This window comes from Cucurbita pepo, chromosome 1 (assembly GCF_057944985.1).
Source record: "Cucurbita pepo subsp. pepo isolate OVF chromosome 1, ASM5794498v1, whole genome shotgun sequence".
NCBI lineage: Eukaryota > Viridiplantae > Streptophyta > Magnoliopsida > Cucurbitales > Cucurbitaceae > Cucurbita > Cucurbita pepo.
The window spans coordinates 4,125,626-4,144,546 of NC_141798.1; the positions used below are offsets into that span (position 1 = coordinate 4,125,626).

Sequence of the window (18,921 nt, forward strand, 5' to 3'; positions counted from 1 at the left end):
TTCCACCATTTTTATTCGGTAGACACACAGATTGGGACTGAACGCCGACAACCTGTCTACCATTTCTTATTATTATTTCTTTCATTTTGTTTTTTTAATTTATCTTTTCTTTTTAAAGAATAAATAAATAAATATAAATATATATTTCCCTGTCTCTATCTCCCCCTCAGAAACTGAAACTTTCACTCAAAGTTGGGTGGTTGGGTCAATACTACTTTTAACTAAAATATTTCCCTGTTTATTTTTATTTAGTTTTTCATTTTTTCATTTTTTTTTATTCAACATGTAAAGTTAAAAATTGGATCATTTAGTTAAAATTATAATATATTAGTCAATTGAGCTAGTTATTCAAAATTTACTGGATAGTTCTTGCCTTTTTTTTTTTTTTTTTTTTGTTATTCTTTGAATAAAACATTTTATTTCTTCTAAAAATTATATGTTAAAAAAAAAAAAACTATATAATTGCACAACAGGCAGACAGTGAAAACCAAAATAAAATGAAAAGAAATTAAAAATAAAAAAAGGTGAGAGAGGATTGTGTGAGCTGTTGGCTTTGCTTGGTCTCCACAAATATACAGAAGCTGACGAAGGAGCTTTGCCCACCGACACTCTAACAACCCACATTTTCCTTTTTATATACATACATATATATATATATATATATATATATATATAAACTATAAATATACAATACATACAAAATTTATAATTAAAACTAAGACAATATATATATATATATATACCTATAATTTACAAACATGGTATTTTCTTAACGTATTTAAGACGAAGAGTATAGAAAGTTTGATCATATCATAATATGATGCCCATGAACTAGACTTCGCATCAAAGATCAAAACTATGGCTGTGAAAATGGAAGATTGGATGATGAGTGCGTCGTCTTACCATGTTGTGTGATCTAATTGCTTTTGCTACGCTTGATTGAAGTGTTGAAGGACCACAAATCAATACACCAATGTCTACCTTCCCCCAATTCTCTGCTACCGATTCAACAATTTCTGTTTATCAAATCCATAAAACCGTCTTATAAATTTGAATTTTCAAATGTTTAATTCTTTAAAGAATCTTAAACACATTGACATGAGTGACAAATCGAAAGGTTATAAAAGAACATACCGTCGAAATTTGGTCTGGTTCCATACTCGATCGTGGTGGAGTTAGCAAAGGCCTTGGGATTCAAATCCTTTTGTGCAAGAGTGTCTTTGGGGATGTCTTCACCCACTTTTTCAATGTCATTAACGTTGTTGTGAGTAGTTCTTTTACTTGAAATGTGTTCTTCCCAAAGGCTCCATAAACAAACCACAAGGCCTCCAAAGAGGACAACGCTAGCAACCATGCAGAGAAAAAAGAGAAGGCCTTTGTACCACCATTTCTTGATGTTAAAAGGGTTTATGTAATAGAAGTCCATCAAACTCACTAAGACCACGAGGCCAACTGTTGAGGAAATAACATACAGCCCTGACCACACATTGTCACCGGTTCCAACCAACACAGACATGTTGCAACCCTTTGACAGTGGACATATTGAAGTCACCTTTGAGGGTTGGATTTCACCTTCCTGTTCATTGATTAAATATGCACCAACGCCACTTTTATAGATATGAAAAGATCCAAACCAACATTTTAATGGTGGATAATTGTAACAATCAAAGCTCACCGCTATCAAATATTGTCCTATTTGAGTTTTCCCTTTCCGACTTTCCATCAAGGATTTTAAAACGCGTTTGGAAACTTCCTTGAATACCTAATTTATGGGAATTACTTAAGCTATGGGGGATTCGTGAGTCAAATGACATCACTCTAACTCACACATCTATGTTACAAATGATATAAGAGCTAGACACCGGACAGAGTGCCAATGAGGAGGCTGAGCCCCCAAAGGGGTGGTGTGTCAACAAGGACGCTGAACCCCGAAGGAGGGTGGATTGGGGGTCCCATATTGATTGGAGAAGAGAACGAGTGTTAACGAGGACGCTGGGACCCAAAAGGGGTGGATTGTGAGATCCCACGTCGGTTGGGGAGGAGAACGAAACATTGTTTATAAGGGTGTGAAAACCTTTTCCTTCCCTAGCATACATGTTTTAGAAGCCTTGAAGAAAGTACGAAAGGAAAAGTCTAAAGATGACAATATCTGCTAACAGTGAATTTGGACGGTTACAATAGCAATAGCAAAGAACATACCGGTGGTGGTTGCGACTGTCTGGTAACGTAGATGGAGATGTCAATGTTGAGTTTATCTGCAAAGAATGGACAAATGGAGTCCACATTGAGGGTTGAGAGAAGAGGAAGCTCAGATGAGTTTTTGATTGCCCAAACAACCAAGATCTTCTTTGGTAAACATGGCTTCCCATCTCTTATACGATGGAGAATGTCACTCAAGATGGCTAGAAACGGCGAAATTCCAATTCCCCCTGCTACTAATATTAGATTTTCATACCTACAAACATAAAACAGTCTCAAATTTACTCTCAAAAGCTTCAATCCTACTGCAAATGGTGATTTTCAGAGAGACAGAGAGAGACTCACATCAAGTGATATGGAGATTCATGGCCATAAGGTCCCTCAACAGAAACAGTCATTACAGATTGATGCTTATCAGAAGAAATCTCTTTGGCTTTATCACTCAAGATCTTTCCCCGCAGCTTCTCTGTCCATTTCCCAAGCACTTTTATCAGAATCGCCAGCCGATCCTCCCCTTCCAATGGACTCGATGACACACTGAACGGATGCCATTGCAGCAGCGACAGCTCTCGAACTTGCAGGAAGATGAAACTCAGCGCATTGTATCGCAGGCCTAAATCAATCAGATAAAAGAAAAACATAGCGGAAATTAGGCCGCAGAACAACGAAGCACCAAAAGTCAATGGAAGAAATTAATCGATTTGGATCCATACTTCTAGGTTTCGAGATAATCAATTCCACCGTTCCGCAGGGGAGCGCCTTGGCGGAAATTACATCCACGGTTCTTCTGGATTGAATAAATCTGAGGAAGCGATCGAGCATGAAGATGAAGATTCCCCCGGCGGCAATGCTGAAGACGAAATCGCCGACGTGCAGGGCCAAGAACAAGACGAACACGATGTATAATTGATGAGTGTAGAAGAACAATTCGAAGTTGATGGTTCTAAGTTTGGGAAGAGAGGTAATCCACATCAACAGCCCTGCCAAAAGGCTAATAACTCCGGGAAGATTCGCGATGCCGATGTCTTTCCACTCCAACAACTGCAATGCAAAAACACGAATCCAGAGCAGGAGGTGAGTGGTTGGATTAACTATAAAACCAAAGGAAACTGGAAACTGGAAACTGAATCAAGAATAACGAAGACTTACTTGCTCGATGCAACGACCTTGGATTAACCATTGAATGACAAAAGCTAAGCCATGAAGAGTAAAAATGAGCATAGTGAGATGACCCAACCAAACATGGTACCTAGTGGCGTGCTCGAATGGAATGTCGATAAGGCGCAGAAGGACCGAACCCCTCGAAATTGGCAGAAACAGAAACCCTAAACAGAATAATCCCATTGAACCAAGCCTTAACCCCATGACTTCCAGCACCTCACAACTGCAACCAAACAATTTCAAAACTAAATTGAATTCAACGTGATAGTCAAAATGAGCAGAACTGAAACGGATTCGTTGAATTACCTTATTTGTAAGAAGGTTAAATTCCGAGAGAAATCAGTGGCCAGCATTCGCAAGGTGTAGCTGTAAATAGCCCAGAAAACATAGCCCAAAACAACCAAAATTCCAACCAGCTCCGCCGCCGTAACTACCTCCAACGGCCCTTCCACCAGCACCGGCAAAGTCCAGAGCCGCCATCTCGGCTTCTCTTTCCCATTCTTCTTCTTCTTCTTCCTCCTGTTATTATATTTCAGATTCCTTTAAAACAGTAAGAACACGAGGAAGAAGAGAAAGATTTGTTTGAAAATGACTAACTCGTAAGGCTGGTCGTCGCGAGAGATGATGAGATATACGGCGGCGAGGATGGCGATGGCCAGAAGTGGCGCACTGAAAGTCAGGAAGATGGCGCCTGCAAGTAATTGAATCAGCCATGGAGGATCCAAACCAAAAACAAACTAATTCTATTCATTTATCTATATTCAATTAATATATATAATAATTTTATTACTATTTTAGACACATACTCATATAAATATTTTTTAAAATTAGAGTAAAAATAACAAAATTATTAAAAACGGTAAAAAGCAAAATTCATACATAAACTAAGCATTAAATTTAAAAACATGAACAATAAAGAAGAGAAAAAAAAAAAAAAAAAAAAAAAAAAGGAAGAGTTTAGAAGAAGGAACCTGTGATTCCAAAAAGGGTTTGTCCGGAGGCTCCAAACCATTCGCTAAACAGGTGAGAGGCGAAGGAAGATGGATACAGAAATATAACCACCATCCATACACTGAAGATCACCCACATCGCCAATTTCAGAACCCATTTCGTCGAAGAAACGATCGCCGATGTATTTCCGGTCGCCGGAAACTGGTCTTCGGGCGCCGGAAGAAGTGGGTGGTGAGGAGAGTGTTCGTTGTCCATGGAGGCCTTGTGGTTGTAGAAGGAGGGGTGTTTGGGAGCCATGGAAGGCTTAAAGACAGATTCTTTATAGAGAATGGGCTCCAGTCTAGGAGGAGAAACTATGTTGGTGGGACCATAATCATGTGAAAGAGGTGAAATTTAGATGAAATTTCTCGAATTTTGTAGATTTTTTTTTTAATTTTTTTTTTACGCATGGCTAGGAATAAAATGTTGGGGAAGGATAATTTGGTTGAAACAAAAATTGAGCCACAAAACACAACAAGGGATGGGAGATGAGAAATGAAAGGGCTGAATTTGTTTGTGTGTTGCAATTATTCAAGAAAATAAAAAACAAAAATAAATTAATTAACTTGAAAAAGAGAGAAAGGACGTGTGTGGAAATGCAATCAAACACAATTCGGGCCACCTCTTTTTATGAGGACAAATTAAGATAATATATCAAAATGTTTTATATCCGAAAACAATTAGGTAAGAAGTCAGTTTAAGTTCGAAGAACACTTAGCTTAAGTGAGCTAAGTGAGAACATATGTCTATCTTTATCATCTAGAGGTTAGGATTCCTAGCCTAGACCAATTTGTTTAAAGTCCTGCCAATTTCTAATACCCACTTATCACATTAACGTATACGTTTATGTATTATTTTGTGTGGCCTACCATTTTTACTCGTGAGCGTTTTAAGGTTAGATTTTAGTAGAATATACATAGTTGTAAAAGACTTAACTTAGTTCCAAATTTAGACAATAAAAAAAATGTGAATAATTGAAGGAAACTCATCTCAATTTGGTAGAGTTAAATCCTGGAAAATTTTACCAATGGAAGAATTAGATTAGATGTAAGCTATAAGTTAACCCAATTCAATACAGCACGAAAGCAGGTTTATGGGGGTGGCGAGAGGGATATGCATTTGAGGAATAGCTTAGCATTTATTTATGATGAAAATGAAAGAGAAGGAGGGCGAGAGAGATAGAGACCCCTATGAATCTAATGGCCTTGCGTTTTGCATACAATTTTTTGTGGACATTAAGGGAACATGCATGCTGCTATAGGTTGCAAATAATACGACACACTCTTATTTCAATTCCATCTCAATCAACCGTAGTTAAATGAATAATAAAATACTTATTAAATTAATACCAACCAAGAGAAAAAGAAAAAAAAAAACCAAATTCTATTTTGTATATAGAATATAATACTAAATTTAATCTATAATGAAACTCTAGAAGCTCTATTTTGTATCTAGTAAGTTCGTGAATTTTAAAATCTCCATTAGACATACGATTGAAAGTTTAGAAGGGATATTTTAGATTTTTAAAAAAAAGTTTTAAGGAATTAAAAGATGGGACCAAAAGAAATCACAACGACCCAGTTGTAAGTTCAGCTGAGGCTTACTTGAGAAACTGTGGCAATCTTGCATCTAAGAATGGTCGAGGACAAGCCAACATGATGGATCAACACCGGACCACATCTAGATTCATGCTTGTCTTAGCGTCTAGATTATGTCCCAGTTTTGGTCCCACTTCTTAGCTTTTCAACTCGCCTAAGCTAGCTGCAACTCACCTGATAGCTTTTGGTCCATTTAGCCTACATTTTCCTTCCTAACTTATGGTCTCACTTGATTCAGCTAATCTTGGTTTTGAAGCTTTTGGTCCAATTGAATTAGGACTGAAATCACCTTAGAATTTAGAGAAAGAAAACAGAACTAACCCAGGAGATCAAATCAAGAATAGCAGAAAGATAAGAGTCTCCGACCATATTATGTGTCTACTTCTAAATAACCAAGAGCATAGCAGTTCTACAAGCTATAGATCTACTTTATTCATGACATGGATAAACTTATATATCAATTTGCATTCAAATACTTTAGGAGGAATATTAAAAGGAATAAAAGCTACTATGATTATTTTACTCACTGCTTCAGAAAACCTTTGCTTCTAAGGCTCTCAACCGTATCTCGAATTGCAACTTCAAGAGGGGTGAAGATAAGTCCCAGATCAATCAACCTCTTGGCTGCATCTTTGCAGGCAACCAAGTGGGGTTGTGTTTCTCCCACAAATCTGCAGGGTATTCAAATCAGTGACTTTCGATCTCAGTAAGCAGAAAACAAGAGAATATATAGGACACACCTGATCCACATTCCTCAACTTTGTATCGTAATACTATAAACTTAATATATGTAAGGTTATGCATGTTACTCCAACTGTGTGATAATGCAATTTATTAATGAAATGGTTCAGAATTAGAATAGCATATGCTATAGTTTAGAGAGCCAGTTTTGTTGAACTTATGTTCTGACCTGTGAACAGGAAATTCAGGGTAGATTTTCGAGACTTCGTCAGCAAAATCGGCAAATTGATAGATACCATTGGTGCAGAGATATCTACCAGAAGCAGTGGGAGACTCGAACAACAATACTTGTGCTTTTGCAATATCTTTGACATGCACAGCGCCCAACCAGTGATACTCCTGACTGTCCTTTGATCCTTGGAGCAACTGCTGCAACACAGCACAACTTGCATTCAAATTTGGTTGCAGAAGAGGACCAAGACATGTGGCAGGCAGGATGGAAACTACATCCATTCCATGCTTCTCTTCAAACTCCCATGCTGCTTTCTCTGCTAATGTTTTTGACACTGGATACCATTTCTGCATAATCATTCCAATAAGTAAACAGCAATATTAAAAGCCGAATTTTTATACATTAAGAGTTGATAAAGAATGAAATATGTCTGTGGAAGAGTTTAATTTTCTGCTAATATAAGCGTAGAACTTCATGTAATTGATAAGATTAACAATTAAATACAGATTACCTACACTGATAGAAAATTAAAAGCCAGTGAGAACTGCCTAATGAGAACTCTCGCCTGCATATCAGATCACTCCTATAATCAGCTCCCCGTAACTAGAAATAGACTAGATAAAGATTCCCCAATCTTGAACAAAGTCTCATAAATCAGCTTGAGAAATGAAATCCAACTCTAAGCATGAAACTCTTACCCAGACCACCGTTGACAAATATTGTCCTCTTTAGACTTTTCCATTCAGACTTTTCCTCAAGGTTTTTAAAACACATCGGCTAGATAGAGGTTTTCACACCCTTATAAAGAATGTTTCATTCTCCTCCTCAATCGATGTGGGATCACAGAAGAACTGCTGACTAGTAAGTTTGGAGATTTCAGGAATTCTTTCAATTTATAGAAGGTTTCTCAAAACAGAGAGCCAAAATATTATAGGAACATTGTTTGCCTTTCATCTCATCATAGCTCTTGTAAGGCCACCTTTATAGGTCTCCCCAAGTTCTTACGATTTTTTTTCTTTTTTCTCCTTAGGTTATAGAGATCATATAATCAGCTGCCCAAACTTTTTAATCTATCATTTCCCATTATCTATTGTCTCTTATGTGATCTAGTAAGCTTTTAAAATTGCTCAAGAATGTATGGTGCCTGAAGTGAATAACTTAGTTTCCTTCAGAAGCTAAATAACTGGGTTTTTTACCCTCATAAGAGGAATGTTCTTTGGCAGGCTGAACTTCTTGCTATTATAGGAGCCCATATCAGAGATTACAATACTTGCATATTAAGAAATAAACATGAAACCTTATCACCACAATTAAATCATTACTTCACATTAATTTTCATCTCTATCTTCAATCATTACTTTACATTCATTGAATGCGGGAAAGATCTACAAAGGCATGCATCTTCTACGTTCATAGGTAGCATCAATACTAATAGGGACAGGGACAAGTTTTTGTACACAGAGAACACTAAAAGGCAATGACCCTCCTGTTCCTTCTAGCAAGCAATTAGCACGAGACTTCATCAAGCAGTATCAAATTAGGAAACAAGACAACCAAAAGCCAGGGAAAAATAACCTTTCGCGATTTGCAGTACTCCAGATCTGTCCACGACGATTCATCAAATGGCTTGTCGGATGGCCAGCCAGGGTTGGGAACAAGAGCCGAAATAGAAGAAGTAAGAACAACGCGCCGTACCCCAAGTTTCTTCGCAGCCTCAAGAACCTTAAGAGTGCCTTTCACTGCCGGCTCCACCAATTCTTTCTGTGGATCAATAGGATCCTCCAGCGTGCAGGGTGACGCAATGTGGAATACGCCCTTGCAGCCTTCCACAGCCCTGGCCACAGCCTCGCCGTCCATTACGTTCACTTCGAAAATCCGAAGGGTAGCATTAGGGTTAGCGGAGGCCTGGAGATTGATCAAATGGGAAGCATCGGAGCCGGGGAAGATCGAGGCATGAATGGTAGTGTAACCGGCTTCCAACAGCGTACCGATGACCCAAGATCCGATGAACCCATTGGCTCCGGTCACACAAACTGGCTCTTTCACCTTGGTAATCGCCATAGCCTCCTATGATCCTGGAGTGGAAAAAGAATCGGAAAAATGAAGCAAAGAGAAAGAGGATGAGTGTTTATCCATTGAGAGATTTCAGCTGCACGAGATTTGTTTTTGAACTTCAGCATCCGAAGATCCGATATATAGTTTTGAAGTGCTCTGAATTTTGTATTTTGTTTCAAAATATCTATTACTTCCAAAATTACATTAACACTTTTATTTTATCTTTTTTAATTATTTGAGATTATTTTGGAAGGGAAATCTATTACTTCCAAAATTACATTAATATTTTTATTTTATTTTTTTTAATTATTTGAGTTACTTTTGGAACGGAAAAACATTGATGTGAAAATAATTCAGCATATTGGGTGTCACTATTGATATGACTCATTTTATCATTGTCATAAATCATTTGATCCAAATCGTTCATGTAAATGAAAATAACTGGACCACGAAATATTTAATCTCTCCTTATAAATAATGTTAATTGAAAATATTAAAGATCTTATAATTCTGATTCAGACTATATTGTGACTAGATAAGTGGGTTAGGTGAACTCACATCGTGGGTATGTCTAAAGAGTCTAAATTCCATACTTTTAGATACATTAACTGTCTGGCAAAACCGAAGGTCCATTGTGCCACTTTCAATCGAATGTGTAAATTTGACCGTTGTCTAATAGCATTATATATTAAATTAAAGCAACAATTTATGATCTATTATTGTATATCATATCATGATACATGAGTTCATACCTTTTTCTTATATAAACTTAATCTTATACATCTAGTAGGATCAGTTGATCACGTTACGTCCTTCATGTAGACATTCAAGAACCACATAAATGACACGTTGGAGAGGATCCCTTAGAGACAATCATCGAGCTCACCAAGCCAATGAGACATATTTAAGGAGCGATGAATCAAAGAGGCCCATCGAGCTCAAGAACCAACCTCACACACACGTTACACCAACATTGCTTAATTCTCACTACCATATCTGATAAGATAAATAATCACTATAAGAGGAGTAAGATTCGGATTACCTTGTTGATCGAATGTCTCAAAGCAAAAACATTGTTTGAGATTCGAATCACTCTACAAGCAAGATCGATCATGTCTAGCTTGAATGATTTTTATTGATCAAATATCTCAATGCAAGAACACTTGTTTGAGATTCGAATCACTCCACAAACAAGATTGATCATGTCGAGCTTGAATGGTTCTACATGCAACTTAAACTACATAGAATTGCAAAGAAACTTAGTCATTGGCTAAAGAAAAGAACAAGCTTTATAAGCCTCAAAATGAAACTATTATAGGCATTCCGAGAGTTGTAACATTCATACTTAATGATCATAATTAACCATTATGTAATTGTAACCTAACTTAAATAAAAAGTCTTAAAATACATTAACGAAATACAATAACTCTAAATTATAATCCACCCAAAATTATAACATGAAACTTCATTCTTGTTCAAGGTGACATGAATTAAAATATCTTTTAATAATCTCAACAATATTTTCTTCACATCTTCATTGAAGTATATTGTATGATTGACGTCTCTTGATTCATATCAATATCAAGTCTAGACCTACCATAAGATAGTGAAGAATACTATATATCAAGACACATCCCACGCTAGTAAGGTCATCCCGACACCCCAATTTGTCTCCCCTCAGACAAAAGACTCACATACACTCAACACCATAATTGACATCGACTCAAACTCGTAATATGTATATAGTCATTAAAACAAAGTTTAGACTTTATAAGATGACATTAATTAATTGATAGAGAGCATATAGTATATACAAATTTATAGGCAGTATCGAAGTAGGGCTGCAAGCCTGCAATTGCAATGAAAATGGGTTATAAAAGTCCTCAAAAAAGAAAGAAGAAGGCTGCCTTAACGAAACTGGGACCTATAATAACTACTCTCTCTACATTTACACACAATAACTACAATATTCATAATAATGCAATTTATTTTGTAACCCTAAAATCTTTTAGCTCTCTCAAATTAATTATTCTGCCAACTTTTTCTCTCAATTTTTTTCAATGCCTTTGCATGGTGCCTCAATTTTGGTAATAAATATGACCGTATGTTTTGCCCCAACTCACGCACCTATCCTAATGCCTGTGTTCGAGCCCTCGAAGACAGAGACCTTAAATTCTTATCTTCTCGAGCTAGACATAGACATAATTATCGAACAAGAGGTCAGATGTTTGAATCTCTGCTCAGTAACTAATTTTGGAGAGATCAAGAAGGTCGTAGAAAGAAGACAATCTATTGATATTGATATTGATATTGATATTGAGATCTGATATCAGTTCTAGATGTTACAAGAACAAGATCCCCTTTCGATCTATTACGAATATAAAACGTTCTAACTAGTTATTTAAAAATCTAATGAAAACCCTTCTACCTTATAATTGACAACAAGAAACAATAGTAAACTAACTTATAATTAGTCATATATATTTATGTTCATGAGCTTCATCGCATGTAGCTGCATAATAAACAAAAAAAGAAAATGGAAATTGAAGTAGTTTGAGCTAGGAGGCGGTATTCTTCAATCAAGTAGAAGCGTATCGATATTACCGACCTGATTATAGTGTAACTGGTTAAAATTTGAGACTTCTCGTCGAGAATTTACTTGAACGGATTGACTCCATCTGGGATTGGATTCCACTCCCACAATCTATCGGGGAAGACGACCGGTAGCTGCGGCGGTGGTGGTAGCGTCGGCTGGTAATACGGCGTTGGTAGAGAGTTTATGAGGGTGGTGGGAGTAGATGGCGGCGGTTGTTGTTGAAAGTGAATGAGTTTTTGTAGGTCGTCAAGAGAATTATTGGAAGAAGGAGAGAAGAAAGGAGTGTAAGAAGAAGTGGCAGCCATGTTGATCAATGGAGTTGAGGTAAAAGGGTTTTGTTTCGAGAGGCCGAGGACGGTGGTTACTTCTTCGCAAGAGCTCGTAGCGGAGGCGTCGGCTGCGGTGGTTTCAACGGTGGCGCCAATTTGAAGATGGTGATTGAATTGAGGTTCGAATCTCTGAAACTTGTCTGTAGATGACGATGAAGTTTGATGAAGATTCTTCGGCGTCGACGAGCTTATCGGTCTCGAAGACGACGAGGACGCTCTCGAGGGGAGAGAACGAGGGAGCGACGGGTGATCTTCAACGCCAGCTCTTTTGTAAACACGACATAGCGAAATCTCGGTCTGTGTGAGATCAAAAACAAGGAAACAACATTGTTCATAAGCTGTCCCTCTGAAAACTTGGGGGACAATTTAAAGCGGATCACGCAGTTGGTGATAAAACATTTAAACAAACATAAAACAGTATTGTCAGAGAGTGATCAGTGATATGGCAGTAGGAAGCAAACAAGAAATTCATAAATTCCCCTCTGCAAATGAATGATTAGATTAATCCAAATTAATCAAACACAAAATTATTTGATTAAGCTCAAAATAAGAACCAACCTTTTGATACCGCTCGGTCTCATGATGTGGCAACCGATACTCATTCATAATCCAACTCGTACGGATACCCTTTGGAGCCTTCCCGGAGTAGAAAACTAGGGTTTTCTTAAGGCCGATGGACCGAAAATCCTCGGTTCGAATCATCCGATCGGCCCCGGTGGCCTTCCAGTAACCGGAGGTCGTAACTCGATTAGGGCGGTCCCCGTTTCGGTACTTGCGATCTCGAGGGACGTAGAAGAACCACTCCTTCTCGCCAATGGCAGCCAAGGCTAGACATAAATAAGAATCCAAAAGATTGAATGAATTAAAAGAGAAATTGAGGAATAGGGTTTGGAGTTAAATGAAAAGAATATAAGAATACCAGGAAGCTCCCATGGGTCGTAGCGATATAGATCAACGAAAGTAATGAGTTCGACATTAAATCGTTTGCCTTCGACCTTACGGCGAAGGTAGAACTCGACGAGTTCTTCTTCGGTGGGGTGGAAGCGGAAGCCTGGCATAACCACGTCGTGTTCGTGTTGATCGTCGCTGCAGTTGTCGTTGTTGTCGTCGTTGTTGTTGTTTTTGTTGTGGGTGTTGTTGGAGCTGCTAATTTCTTCGTGGCTCATCGTGGATGAACTGCTAGCTGCAGCTGCAATTGCCATAAAATTTGTGATGAAACCTATAATTGAATCAAACTCTCTCTCTATTTCTCTCTATTTCTCTCTATTTCTCTTCCTTCTTTGTTTTAAATTGATTTTTCTGTGTGTGGGTATGGCTCTATGTGGCCGTAATTATATATCTATATATATATATATTACCGATGGAAGAGAGAGCAAGTGGCATGAACAGAAAGATAAGAAAGATGGTGAAAATTTATATATATGTCGTACCAGTCGAAAAGTTTCTCTCTCTCTCTCTCTCTCTTTAACTCAAAACATGGGGTCTTAATTATTATTATTATTTTTTTTTTTTTTTTTGGATTTTTGAGAGAGACCCAATAGAAAATGGAAGAAATGGGGAAAAGGGTATGTTTTTTTATGGCACAATTTTTTTTTCAATTTGAGACGAACCCGAACCAATGAACTAAAATCATATATACAATTATACTGTTTCGTTTAAGTCACACATTAGCTAATTTTTATTATATTTTACTTTTAATTATGCATAAACTCGAGGCATTTTGAAAATATGGTGAATTGAATTTTGTTTTTAATTACTTCTAAAAAAAATAGGGTGAAAAGTGATTTTGAAAATAATAATAAAAAAAAAAAAGTAGTATTGTGGAAGTTAAAGAGGGAGAGGTGAGGTGTGGGTTTAAGATGAGAAAATGACGTTTCAGGCTGAGGACAGGGTGGGCATAGCCCATTGGCGCAGCGGTGCGCCTCTTTGGATCTTTCTTCCCCGCCTTCAACTTTTATTTTTATTTTTATTTTTATTTTTATTTTTTAACCCATAAATTATTATCTTTCCTTTTTTGGTTTTAACTAATTAATAAATTCAATCTTAATAACACATAGTTTAAGTGTGCGAACTTAGTCTTTTTTCTATTTGTTTAATGAAGAATTGTGGTAAATAACTTTAAAATACATTAATATTAATATCTTCTTATTATTATTATTGAAATTACCTTGGGGAGTCCTACCCCTTCAACCTCCCGCATTTTCTTGCATCCTCTACAATATAGTCACATTATTTACTATTTACTTCTAAGAGTCAAGATTATCCCCACAGATCAACATGAGTTCTTTTATGATGTTTTATACTCACTCACATGCATCTTAGGAAAATTTTTACAAATTCACCCAATCTAAAATTGTTCCAAGTAAATCAAAATGTCTAGTTCTTATAATTGAGTCATCAAAAAAAGGTGCACCTTATTACTTATCATCATGATCGCTCTCATTCAAATGTAGTCTCAATTGATTCATGTGTCTATTCTTTATTCGAGTGTGATATAATACCTTAAAATAAATAAACAAGAATTTAAAATATAATAATGAAATAAAATAAAAATAAAAGATTATATTTGCAAAATTTGAAAGATAGTATTTGATTTTTGGAGCTATTCTTACATTTGGTTCATGAAATTATGTATGGTTTGTGGGACGCACACAGCTACATTAGCTTACATATAATTATTTATTTTTTTATTCATTAAAATATATATATATATATATATATATATATATATATATATATATATATATATTTAGAGAGAGTCAAGAGGAACCCGTGACTGAGTTCTCTTCTTCATATTGATTGAAGATCACAATTTTACAACTAAGTTGTAGCTAATTTATCCTTTACTCTTTCTCTCTCCTCTCATTTTCCATTAAATGATTAATAGTTTAATTAGGGTTAATTAATTATTTAATTGCACCTTAATTCATCAATTTCTTACATATTATTGGTGTTAATAATTGGCAAAATAAGAAAATTATAATTATATCATTTCAAAATAAATTAAATATTTATCACTAATAGAAATATAGTTCAATTATAATCAATTATTTAAATCCCCTATTTTGTATTTTAAGAAAAATCCAAAAAAAAAATAATAATAATAACGCTAATACTTTCGAGAAACCTCATTTTGACTTTTAATTTGTTTTATGTCTTGATTTCGTTGCATTCATATACTATTAATTACAAAATATTTACTAATTAAACCACATTTAATCGCCACCTAATTTCCAAGGATAATCACAATTTTTTTTTCTTATTTTTAGAAAATAAAATCATATCGTAAAAAATTAATAGTTTAATGGTTAAATAAATTAATCGTCTTATTTCTGCTATATTCTTTAATTATATTCAAGTTGACAATGAAACGGTATAACAGTTTTCAACTGAGGTTAATTTTATAAATATAGTTGTTAAAATGTAGAAAATTAGGTAAAAATTTCACCCACCTCCCGCTTAATTAAATTGAATTTTCATGTTAGATTTGATTTAATATTATTAAAATCCTAATTTGTACAAAATTAAAATAAAATTATGGTACGTGAGTTGTCAAAGATTGAGAAATGGTGAGAAACCCTATGCTAAGGCTAGCAACCTAAATTATATAAAAATTAAGTGATTAAATCATACCATTTAGAATACTAATTTGACTTATATGACTAAATATTAATCTAATCTACACGTTCTTTTAATTATAATTTTTAAACCCCGTTAATAATCCTTCATTAGTTTGATTATATAAAAAGCAAAATAGATTTAAAATTAATGAATGAATATTCATGAATCTTGTTTTTGTACAAATTTGACCGACCCTTCTATCTGTTTATAAGTAAATGAATTTTGTGACGACTTAAGAATAAAAACAAAAAGGAAGGAAAATGTCTCTTTTTGGATTAGTTGAAAATTTATTAATTTCTTAATCAATCCATTAATTAAACAATTCTTTTTCCTTTTTTTTTTCTTTTTCCCTCACAATTTTTGTTTTTTTAAGGCATTATTGGAGAGGAAAATAAAGCGAAAAGATGGAAAAATAAATAGTTAAAAAAAAAAAAAGACAAAATTTAAGGTGGGACAAATCACCGACCAATCTGAGAAGGAGGAGGAGGTCTGTATTTTTTTATTTTTTTTTATTTTTATTTTTATTTTTTTTTTTGCATGGCTATGATTTTATCTTGGTATTGTTATACTATGCATTATTTGGCCACCCAACCATTCATGTTTTTTTTAGTCTCGATTAAAATATCTCTAGAAACGTTTATATTCTTATCAAGATCTTCGAACATCGATATTTTCAATATATAGTAAATATTGTCAAAGAAATGTTAAGAATGTTAATGTGAGATTCCACGTCAGTTGGAGAGAAGAATGAAACATTCTTATAAAGGTGTTTAAACTTTTTTCTAGAAGATACATTTTCAAATCGAGAGCCAAAACAGACAATATTTACTAGCGGTGGACATGAACGATTACAATTAAATAATTGTTATACAATTTCATAAGAAAATTTAAGATTTCGCCATTTTTTATTGACATCATATATTCTAATTTTTTTTTATAGATGCATATTAAGACGATAATTTCTTACCTGTTTTATTTTAATTTTTCTTTTTTGTTCATAACATTACAAAATTTATCTTTTTTCTTTTAATTAGACAGCATCAAATCTTCCCTTTTTCAACTATTGATTTTTTTTCGACTTAAAAATTAATATCCTAATCTTATGATAATTTCAACATTGTCCATCACACTAGATTGTCTTTATCAAGTAAGGATTTTTTTTTTTTTTTTTTTTTTTTTGGTGAAATTATAAGTTAGTTCCTAAAGTCAAAATAAATTATTCTTTTAAGTTTTACATATTTTTCCTGAATTTAATAATAAAAAGTTAAAATTTATGAACTAAATTATTTTCACTAATTAAATATATTTAATATATTACTTTATTTATAGCTTCAATAAATATTCAAATTTTATTGGTTATATACTTTTAATTTTATTAAATGTTATAATTTCTAACCTAATATTTCAAATTAAACAAAGAGCTTATCTTGTTTTTAATTAAAAATAAATAAATAAATAAATAAATAAGAAAATAGCCCATGATTATATATTGAATATCCATCTTGTCTTGGTTCATTTAAGTTCAAGAATGGAGTTGGCTAATAAATATTATACACCAAACTAAAATTGATAGAATGTGTACACAATAATTGAACGAACGACTTTTTAAACAATGTCATACACAAACAATTCAAGTGACTTTTATCTTACGTGTAGTTGAAACGTACAATCATATGTATGTATGTGTTCGATAAATATGCAAACGTGAATGAGCAGCGAGTGGTGATTTTAAGATAGACTCTGCAATCACAAACAGACAAATTGATACAGAACTTAGTGAAGCACGTCGACCACTGTTTATCTCTCGTGTTCTATCTCGATAACTATTGGGTGGTTTTTTACAAATTTTGAACTCGAACTCTTAAGACTTTCGGGTTATGTATAATTCACTTTGTTCTCGATCATGCTACACAAATCTAGACTCTCCGACCTACAAAATTCCGTAGAGTTGGATTCTCAACGCATGTTATATAAATTGAGAGTGGACAAAAAAAAAAAAAAGGTTGAGGGATGGAAGAAAGTGATGGTTAATTGCCCTGTTCGACAAGTAACTGAAGCAAGGGGGGAGAGGTTAGAGAGGACATCTCAACTCAATATCTCAGGTTGAATGTTTGAAATATTTAAGAATCCAAATGCTGTCGTCATGTCTTGTCATATTCTCTTTTAGTTAAATCCTTTTTTTCCCCTCAAAAACTTAATTACTCAAAAAGTACTATAAATAATATCTAAAGATCAAAACTTTTTGACACCCAAATTAAAAAAAAACAATTCTTTTCTTTCACCTCCACTAAAACAAAACAAAAAAAGTGGAAATTTTTAATCTTAGTATCACTAATTCCAAATCGGACCCATTTTTGATCGAGTGGAACTGAAGATAAAGATTCTAACTTTTGTCTTCTTAGTCACAAATATAACGTTTTAACCCGTTGAGAATCAATTATCCATTGGTCTTTGAGATGATAATTCATGTTTTATCTACTAAGCTATGATCAAATTGGTTTAGTGACTTGTGCCAGTCATTTCTATGCATATATGATTATATTTTTTTTTAGTATATCGATACACACATATGATTGAAAGTCTACGATTTGGTCTTCGAGAAATTAAACCATGGTTGTACATAAAATAACAAGTGGGGTCATGGAAATATTAAAGAATAAGGAGAGGGATATGATATGTATATTAATTAGTTGGTCAAAGAAAGAATTGAATTGAATTGAAGTGAAGTAGTTCCATTGTTGGATTGTTAGAGTAAATTAGGGTTAGAGAAAAACGGTGGAGTTTGGTAAAGCTATAAAGGATATGGAGAAGGACTTGACTAATAAATAATAATAATTAATTAATTAATTAATTAATTAAGGGGCATATGGACTTGGTCTTCTCTGTATTCAAAAAGAAATGGAATGGTGTCATTATGTTTTGGTGGTGTTTGTTTGAGGCATCACAATCCAAAATTTCAGGCGTGGCCCATTCCTATCCACCACTTGAGTCCCGACGAACCGCCACTTTCCGGCCATCGTCTCTCATTCTTTATTTCGCTGCCGACTCTTTAATTCTCTCTCTCTCTTTTTTTGTGTGTGTGTTTGTTTTGTAGTGTGAGATATTTGGGTGTGGAGTGAGTGGAGTGGAAGAGAGTGTTGAAAAGAAAGGACAAAATGGGTCGAGATGACTCGGATGGACCGGGGTCACCGTGGTAAGGGCGGAGTGGAGAAGGAAGGAGCGGTTGATTAGATTTAAAAATTGTATCTAATAGATTTGTAAGGATCCAAACCCACGATAGCAGATAATGTCCTACATTAGTTAGAGAGAAAAAAAACTAAGATTTTCTTATAAGGGTGTGAAAAAATCTCTTTATAATAAACATGTTTAAAAACTGTGAGATTAACGACGATACATAATAGACCAAAGAGAACAATATCGGCTAATTAGCGGTGGGCTTAAACAGTTACAAAGGTGTCA

General features: G+C 34.6%; 2 protein-coding genes across 2 annotated transcripts; both read right to left on the bottom strand.

Moving 5' to 3' along the window:
• Positions 1–442: 442 nt before the first annotated feature.
• LOC111802683 (ferric reduction oxidase 7, chloroplastic) lies at positions 443–13,152 on the bottom strand. The gene is made up of 12 exons (XM_087129313.1): positions 12,761–13,152; positions 12,400–12,668; positions 12,038–12,138; positions 4,332–4,495; positions 3,958–4,051; positions 3,667–3,879; positions 3,349–3,583; positions 2,913–3,240; positions 2,545–2,812; positions 2,200–2,455; positions 1,135–1,576; positions 443–1,016 (listed from the first exon to the last, which is right to left on the bottom strand). The coding sequence occupies exons 1-12, from the start codon at positions 13,041–13,043 to the stop codon at positions 844–846; spliced, it is 2,826 nt and encodes a 941-aa protein (XP_086985439.1). The 5' UTR covers positions 13,044–13,152; the 3' UTR covers positions 443–843.
• Positions 6,301–9,066, bottom strand: LOC111802678 (NAD(P)-binding Rossmann-fold superfamily protein). The gene is made up of 3 exons (XM_023687131.2): positions 8,437–9,066; positions 6,859–7,208; positions 6,301–6,619 (listed from the first exon to the last, which is right to left on the bottom strand). Exons 1-3 carry the CDS (start codon positions 8,920–8,922, stop codon positions 6,472–6,474), a joined length of 984 nt encoding a protein of 327 aa, XP_023542899.2. The 5' UTR covers positions 8,923–9,066; the 3' UTR covers positions 6,301–6,471.
• Positions 13,153–18,921: the final 5,769 nt, after the last annotated feature.